At 51.1% G+C, this 8,414-nt stretch overlaps 4 protein-coding genes across 4 annotated transcripts; 1 reads left to right on the forward strand and 3 right to left on the reverse strand.

Annotated features, from left to right (window-relative positions):
- Positions 1 to 233: 233 nt before the first annotated feature.
- On the reverse strand, positions 234 to 2,084 carry VTN49DRAFT_4754 (uncharacterized protein; the record flags this gene model as incomplete). The annotated part of the gene is made up of 1 exon (XM_069412735.1): positions 234 to 2,084. One exon carries the CDS (start codon positions 2,082 to 2,084, stop codon positions 234 to 236), a length of 1,851 nt encoding a protein of 616 aa, XP_069266673.1.
- Positions 2,085 to 2,628: 544 nt separating this feature from the next.
- VTN49DRAFT_4755 (uncharacterized protein) lies at positions 2,629 to 4,772 on the reverse strand (the record flags this gene model as incomplete). The annotated part of the gene is made up of 3 exons (XM_069412736.1): positions 2,629 to 4,541; positions 4,597 to 4,695; positions 4,751 to 4,772. 3 exons carry the CDS (start codon positions 4,770 to 4,772, stop codon positions 2,629 to 2,631), a joined length of 2,034 nt encoding a protein of 677 aa, XP_069266674.1.
- A 166-nt stretch (positions 4,773 to 4,938) lies between these two features.
- Positions 4,939 to 6,320, forward strand: VTN49DRAFT_4756 (uncharacterized protein; the record flags this gene model as incomplete). The annotated part of the gene is made up of 3 exons (XM_069412737.1): positions 4,939 to 5,080; positions 5,137 to 6,027; positions 6,079 to 6,320. The coding sequence occupies 3 exons, from the start codon at positions 4,939 to 4,941 to the stop codon at positions 6,318 to 6,320; spliced, it is 1,275 nt and encodes a 424-aa protein (XP_069266675.1).
- A 40-nt stretch (positions 6,321 to 6,360) lies between these two features.
- On the reverse strand, positions 6,361 to 7,210 carry VTN49DRAFT_4757 (uncharacterized protein; the record flags this gene model as incomplete). Its single annotated transcript, XM_069412738.1, has 2 exons — positions 6,361 to 7,104; positions 7,202 to 7,210. The coding sequence occupies 2 exons, from the start codon at positions 7,208 to 7,210 to the stop codon at positions 6,361 to 6,363; spliced, it is 753 nt and encodes a 250-aa protein (XP_069266676.1).
- Between the last annotated feature and the right edge of the window lie 1,204 nt (positions 7,211 to 8,414).

Below are 8,414 nucleotides of genomic sequence, written 5' to 3' on the forward strand. Positions count from 1 at the left end.
CTCTAGCTGCCAAAGAAGGCAGGTTTTTGAGGGTTAGGGTTGAGGGCTAGGTGACGGGTTTGATGAAAGGGAAAGGCTCGATAAGTGATAGGAATGAGCACGGAATACCTCGCCAAATGCCAGAATCTCTCTATGGCCTCCATTAGATATGTACATTACCAGGGTTCTATAGACCACTAGGATCGCTCAACGGATTGAGGTCGAAAGTACATGTCTCGCCTCATGATCAAACATTATGTAGGTTTCTCATAGCCTGAATGGACTCTCCTCAAATGTAGATTCAAATTCCACGTCCGCGAAAAACCCGCCACATGCCGGGGGCAGTCCGGAATGGGGCAGACGAGTTCCTCCCTTGTTTTCTTCCTCCTCTTTCCCGGAGGCTGTGCGTGTGTGGGCGCAGGCGTGGACGACGGAGCTGCAGATGACGCAAGTGAAGAACTCTCTTGTGACGGTAAGCTCTTGGGTGCCGACTTCTTTGACACCGTTTTCTCGGATTCGGACTCGGTTGCATCTTGCACCTCGGGCAGCAGCCATGCGAGCGGATGATTCGCTGGTTCTTCTGCTTCACTTTCGGAAGGCGACTCTTCAAGCACAAACTCCCATGTGGAAATATCCCTTCCGTCTTCGTCTTCCTCGATAACTCGTTTCACTCGCCCTTCCCGCAGAGGCTGAAAAATTTCTGTACTGCCACCAAACAACTCCGCGCACCGCTCCGCAGCGCGCTGCACAACAGATTCCGGAATGCCGCTCATCAAGGCAACGCCGAGGATGTCGTGCCAGCGACGGGGGGCTTTGATCACGTTGGCCCATTTTGCGTTGGTCAACTTCCGGGCCCGAGGGGCTTTCTGCGAAGCTGTTCTGCCTCTTCGCTGGGCTGACGATGTGCCGTGGCTCCCATCGCTCCTTATCCTTGATGTTCTGCGGGATGGAACGGCCGACGTACCGAAGGTATACCGATCTTCATGTAAACAATTCAGCACCCTTTCCAGACTAGTTACGATGTTTCGGACTTCCGGTAGCAATTGTTTTTGAGCCAAGTCATCATCTGCCTGCACCAGTGGGCGGGGCTCATCGTCGTAGTCAGTTACATCTGGTTTTGCGCTTTCATCTCTGCCTTGCTGACAATTTCGATGCCGTTTCCCGAACTTCCATTTTCGTTCGAGGATTCTTTCCTTGGCAGTTCTCATCATGACTGCCATTATCTCTTCTTCCAAATCGGAAGACGGCCGGGTATCCGGTTGTCGCTTGAATATCCCCTCTTCGGCGTCGGCCGGCAAAGCTTCGTACTCCGTCCGTGGCACTTCATCCGCAGGCATCGGCCACGCTGTCCATCGCGAGTTCGGTTCGAACGGCTTCGTTGGCACACGTACACCGGAAACCGTATCCCAGTATTCGCTGCCATCGGGATTCTCTTCTCGGAGTCTTCGAGCTCTCTGTTTCAGGGCAAAAGCATTGTATAGATGAACGAAAAGATCTCGAGCCCGCATATCTTCAAGACTTTGCGCAATGCGTCGCTCGCTCTCTGTATATTTACGCCACGTAGATGGCGCCCCAGTGAACCGATTCGGGCGATATGATATTGGTGATTCCGTCGTGCGTGCGACATCAGTGACCACATCGTCAGTTCTGAGATCATACAACTCCTCGTCCCAAAGGATGTCGCTGCCTCTTTCTCCCGATTCCGAGACTGATGCCTGAGTAGAGCTTCCGCGCCTGCTTCGACTTCTTGCGTCGGAGCTTTTTGAGCGTTGGCTGTTCGTATTGGGCTCTCGCATGGGCTTTTTGCCCTTATCCCTCACGGAGGACTTGCTCTTCTTGGCCGATCGTGACGCCCGACTCGACCTTGCTACGGACCGATCATCGTAGTCTGGGTCGTCGTCTGAATCATCTGACATGGGCGGCAGGGGTTCATAATCAAAGGAGTCGCCCACGTCACTCTCCTCTGCTGCCGCGACGGGGTCCGGCAAGGTGCTGAGGTCAATATCCTCATTTTGGCTCTGTCCGCCAAATATGGACTTATACGGCTGCGCAGACTGCGGAGATGGATAGCCGGACGACTGAAATCCGCGAGAGCGGCGAGACATGAATGGCGAAATTGCTCGATTTCGAGACGATTCGCAACTACATCGTCTTTTCTTCTTGTCTGATAGATAGTACTACTAATCTTGCAGTACTACTGTCCGTCCAAGCAGCCACGGGAGTGCAGCGAAATTGACATGCTGTGGCATGAATAGCTTCAGCCACTTTTTGATGTGGTAACCAGCCGCGATATGAGGGAATCAAGCGCGTCACTTCGACACATGGCCAGATTCACAGAACAAAATACCAGTTCAGTTCAACGCGCGGAAAAAATTACCAGTTATCTTCACGTGATTCCAGATATCAATTGTAATCTAAGCCGTTTTAAGTATGTACATGCGTTGAAAAATGCAACTTCAGCCTTCCTACCGTCAAGTTTGCCATAATAAGCAGGGGATACGGTTGGCGTGGCATTCGGTTGGAATTGGGACATTGGTGTCAAGATTGACTACAGGGACTTTTCGTAACGGTCTATGGACAAATTGTACAATGTAAAAGAACCACCCAAACCCATGATATCGTGACATACAAAAGTACTCAGACAAGCCCTCACTGCGCCTTTGCAGCTGCCTTTTCCAGCTTCCGTCGCTTGCTCCGCAGTCTCGCAGCCTCTTCCTCCTTCTTCTTGTTTGAATAGAGCATTTTGTCCAGCAGCTTGCGCTTCTTCCGGCTCATCATCATCTTCTGCCGCTCCAGCTCTTCCTCCTGCTTGCGCTTCTGCGCCGCCACTTTCTTCGCTTTCGACGCCTTCTTCTCCGTGCCGTTGGCCGACGAACCGGTGTAGGGCAGGCCAGCTGCTTCGGCTTCCAACTCCTTCTGATGCTGGGTCCGGGCAGCCTCTTCCTCGTCTTCCGACTCGGATTGGGGTTCATCATCGTCGAACCCGCCGAATTCCTCCTCTTCCTCCTCGGATCCCTCGCTTTCCTCCTCATCACCTGAGATGTCGACGTCCATGCCATGGTCATCCTCCTCCTCCTCTTCTTCTGATTCAGATTCGTCAGTCTGCGCTGGTTTCTTCTTGTCCGCAGCGGCCGTTTCCTCCTCGCTCTCACTCTCCTCCTCCTCTTCTTCCTCGTCCAACTCAGCCTCGCCTTCCTCTTCTTGCTCGGCCAGAGGAGCACGAGGATCGTACTCGCCACGACCTGGCTTGACCCAGGGGCTCAAATGTGGTGGCAGAGTTGCCCCAGGCGCATAGAGGTCTGTACGTAGAAGCTTCCCTTCATTGACACAGTCCCAAACCCATTGGGGTTGGACATACACTCTGCCAGGGATTCTCGTTCCGGGCCGCACTTTGACAGGTGCATCGTCGTCCTTGTCTGGGACAAGGGGAAGAGAGGATTCCGGAAGTTGTGGGCGGTCAACGATCTGATGGGTGATTCGAGGATCCGTCTCATCATGTGTAAATGCCCCTTCACCGGCTACAGCATCCCATCCAATTCTCTTGCATCCAAAGGCACGCAACAGAAATTCGATAGGCGCTTTGGGTGCCTCTCGCGAGATATAGAATGTGAATGGAGCAAATAATGTTGCCGCCTGGTCTTCACTGGTGTCTGGCTGCGGAAGAGTGTCGGCTTCAGGAGCAGCGGGCTCGAACTTGTCGATCGTGTCATTGTTCTCCTCTTCTTTTGGCGTGGCTTGTTCAGTGGGCTCTTCTTGATCAAGGTCCGTCATCTTCACGACGCTATCCACCTTTTCCTGAACTTCCCGAGACACCTCCTTGTTCTCATTTGCGGTAATTGCGGGCTTGTCAGCAGGTTTCCCGATTTGAGGGATGTTTTTGCTTTCCAGGCGGAAGGCAGAGAGCTCAGCGCCTCGCTCATCACTGGCCTTATCGAATTTCGGTGGATACACCAGTCCAATGGAAGTATATAGTCGGAAGTTAACAAATCCCAGGAGTGTTGTGTAGAACTCGACGAACGTAGCCATAATCCGGTAGTCGACGTCACCCTTCACTCTCTGCACGAAACGGTAGGGAACAAGCCAGAGGATGTCTTGCCCCTGGATGGTTGCCTGGTAATAGATTCCCTTGATCGAAAGGAACGACTTGCGCAGGGAATGGGTCACGATCAGGTAGTGCTGGAACTCATGGCAGAGACGCTGGCACTTGGCAATCGTCTTGGGGGGCACTTGGGACGTGGAGGGAAGGTTTGCGAATAGAAACAGAAGCGATAGGCAGTCGTCGAGATCCCTCAGCGCATCGATGAACGTCGGGTAACGTTCCTTGATGATGTGATCGAGAGTGATCTTGGGCGCGAGGTTCCTTTCGTACCGAGCGGCATCACCCACTTCGCCACGACCGAGGGCTCGCGCGATTTTCTTTGCGACAGCCTTTTGCTCGCGGAACTTCTGCAGCAGAGGCTCATGGAGGAGATACTGGATGTCTTTGGCATAGTAGAAAGTCGTGCTCGGCGTCGAGTGTTTAGCTGCCTTCTTTTTGTTACGAGGTTCTCGAGGGTAGATCCCTAATGAACTCGGTTAGCAACAATTTAACATGCGATTAGGTAGCTCCTTTCGTACCCTTAAAGATGCATAGCCGTCGAAAGTCCGGCAGAGAAATCTGAAGTTTCCGGACGGCCTGAGACCGAGTGAGGTAGTTTTTGGCCTGTCCGGAGGTTCCTATAGCAGAGTCAGTGCATGCAGCTCAATGTAGATTCCGCGACTTGAACAGAACCTTTTTTCTTGATTTTACCCATCTTGTAATGTGCACAATGGATTTTGGAACTTGTTTGATCGAAAACTTGAATTTTTCTAAATTTTTAGCGGAGCCTCGGAGGTGGTCCGTGCACGGCGGTGAGGTCCGCCTTGAGGCCAGGTCATTAGATTCGCGGAGATGCTCAGGAACGAACAACTGCTCTCACAATGCCGGTCGACAGAAGAAAGGCTGGCATTTTTGCCGCCGCAGTCGCATTGCGGCTGCTTCTATTCATCGCCTTTCCTTCGTTGCCCGATCTTCTCACCTCCAGAGTTGAGGTGTCTACCCCTATCAGCAGCTTCAAACGACGTATGCAATTCCTTACCTTGAATGCAAGTCGGTCCTGTGGCTAATCTCCTTGGCAGTGCAAGAGGGACTGTTCTTGTATACGCATAATGTGTCGCCGTACGATGGCGGCGTCTACCATCAGGCACCGCTACTCCTATCCATCTTCTCCTTGCTGCCGAACCCGCGAAACTATCCGCTAGCCACGGGCCTCTTGTACACAGCGATTGATTTGCAGAACGCTAAAGCGTTGATGACGATCTCTGACTCTGGAGAGTCCGTGACCGGGAGATTCCACAACAGCTTGCGCAAGCATATTCGATGGGATGGAGCCTCAATCGCGGCATGGTATCTCTTCAATCCGTTCGTGCTGGCGTCTTGCCTCGGCCGGTCGACGACGGCATTTACGAACCTCGCAATCTTGCAAGCGATTTCGAGTGCGGTAACAGGAAATCCACTAAACACCATGATTGCGCTCGGATTCGCGTCGTATCTGTCTCTCTACCCGATTCTTCTTTTCCCGCCCCTGATCCTGCTCTGCTACGACCGGCTTATAGTGTCCAAAAAGAAAGTGCCTGGCCAGGCAATTTTTACCCTGGCTAATCTCGGCATCCTGGTTTTAGTTGTTGCCGGCTTCTTGCTCGCGTCCTTCCTGGTGACGGGATTTTCCTGGGAGTTTATTCCGGCTACCTACGGCGCTCACCTCTTGGTCCCGGACTTGACACCGAACGCCGGACTGTGGTGGTATTTTTTCATTGAGATGTTTGATTCGTTCCGCGAATTCTTCTTGGGCGTGTTCTGGCTGCACCTTGCCGGCTACGTGGGAGGCTTGACAGTGCGACTCCGCCGACAGCCGCTATTCGTCATCACGACGTTGGTCGGGATCTTTGCGATCTACAAACCGTACCCAAGCATTGTCGATGTGTCGTTGTACTTTGCGCTGCTGCCGTTATATCGGCATCTTGCACCATGTGAGTAGGACAATACTTGGGCGATGATACGACATCAACTGACCGTTGCAGTGACGCGCTATACGTTCTTCGCTGCCGCTGCGATTCTGTACTCAACGTTGCTGGGCCCGGCGTTTTATCAACTATGGATCTACTACGGATCCGGCAATGCCAACTTCTTCTACGCCATCACGCTGGTGTGGAGTTTAGGTTTGACGATTCTCGTAGCAGATCATATCTTTGCCGCGCTTCGGGACGAATGGGAGCAAGAGAACCCCAAAATGATGGGTAAAGATGTTCGACAAATATCATAACATCGCATCAATCATTTATATAGCGCATGTAACAATATCATTATCGAGTCAGAAAATCTTTGGATAGAATCAAATAATCCGGCTCCTTGATTGTGCCATTTCTCATCACCCTGGGCGTGGGCGAGTACTCATCCACCCCGAATCCCAAGCGACTATAGAAACGGATCGCTGGCTGATTCGAGCGAAATACTGTCAACATGCCTTTTTCCAGACCTATCCGGCAACCGATTTCCTCAAAAATTGCCATCAACTTCTGCCCAAGACCACGGCCCTGGTGGGTGGGCAGGAGATGGATCTCGTAGCAGTAGAGGACCTGGCGATTATCTTCGTACGTGACCATGAATGAGAGGAAGCCAGCGATTGGCATCCCATCCCTTTTTTCCTGGTGGGGTGGCCGAAGAAGAAGATAACGCATCGGGGGCAGTCGCATCTCATCCTTTTTCTTACGTGGCGACCACCCTATGGACGAGTTGCGGTAATCCGCCGAAGAAGTTATCTCGATAAGCTTGAAACACGCCTCGAAGTCCTCTTGGGAAATAGTAGCAGGGCAATGGACGTCAATCGTGTATGTTATCGTATCATCCGCAGTACTACTATCCGCCGTGATAGGATCCCTCTGCCGCCCTCGATCCTTCTCTTCTTTCTGATCTTTGTTCTCCTCTTCCTGCCGTCGCGACTGTGTTTTCGACGGTATCGTTATCCGGAGCATCTCGGGGTCGATATACTCGCGCATAAACTCCACGAATGGCATCGCATTGACCCGCTCAACCAGGGGCAGGGCTTTCTTGGATCCAAGTTCCCAATTAGTTACTTATCATCCATACACACTATGTGCCTAAACACGGAATGGGAATACGAGAATTCTGACAATAGGTCGGTACCATTTTCATTTCGAGGACTTGATCGATGGGGCTTGGATTTCGATTTTAACCTTGTCTGCGATCGAGTCGTTCTTGTTGCGAATGTCGACCCTGGGTGGGAAGACGATCTCTTGGTCACTCGGCCTGACTTCACTGATGGTGGCATTGTTCCAATCGTTTGGGTAGCTCAGGATTCGTGGATTCGAACGAGTGGTCGTGAAGGTCGCGACTTTGTCACGCGCGTCATTTTGGACCCTGTCAAGGTACCTTATCAGATCCGATAAGTTAATCTGATAAGATAAGTGACTGATAAGGGTTAGGGCTATTGGGCAGGTCAAGGTGATGATGATCCTGTCCCAGTGCTGTTTGCATCCCAACTTTTTCTCTCAGTGAAGGTATAGTCACTAGAATGTAATCCTAGGATTTAGAATGCTTACTAATGCTGCGCTTGATTCTATCTGTGTCTGTTGCCAGTTCCTTAGGCGAGGAGGATGTTGAACTTTTGTAGTCCATGACAAATGCGGCGAGCATGAATGGCACTGGACAAGGGAATATCTGTCTGAACCGAAATATGGCGTTGCTCAATTTTGCTTTGATTCCCAAATCTAAGGTATTGAATTTTCCCTTACTTATGCGCATTTACGATAGAACAGGGCTCAAGGCAACATGCAACCGACAGAGCGCATGAGGTAAACGCACGACAATAAAGGATGTGAGACAAAATGCGCAACTCATCAATACTTCAACACATATTTATGGCATATTTGAGCTTGTTAATATGAGTTGATTGTTGGGACATCCCAGGATTGTGCGGGAATATAGTTAAGGTCGTCGCCCTTGCTTCCGATGTACATGACTGAGAGTCCTCATCAAGGCCCAATCTTGAGTAACATCATCAGGTAAGATAAGGAACTTCTCACAAGCATTCAGAAACATATCCAACAAATAGAATACTATCTCAGCAGATCATTTCTAGTAAGGCATCTCATCGAGGCCAATATCAAACAGAGCTGAGCTTAGAATCCTATTTGAGGAAATCTTATCCGGTGTCTCTGGTCCTGCATGCGAAGCTGAACCTAACGACAAATGAGAGACATTGGTGAATCACAGGGCGGCATGAAACAAAAATTGGGCAAGCACAGTACAGCAGCGCAGAACAAGAGAGTCTCAGGTCGCTGCTGAGAGGGAGATTCTCCAATCAGAAATGCCGTTACTAACTTCGATGACGATAGAA

Source organism: Thermomyces lanuginosus (genome assembly GCF_041956635.1).
Source record: "Thermomyces lanuginosus strain ATCC 200065 unplaced genomic scaffold VTN49scaffold_32, whole genome shotgun sequence".
Taxonomy (NCBI): Eukaryota; Fungi; Ascomycota; class Eurotiomycetes; order Eurotiales; family Trichocomaceae; genus Thermomyces; species Thermomyces lanuginosus.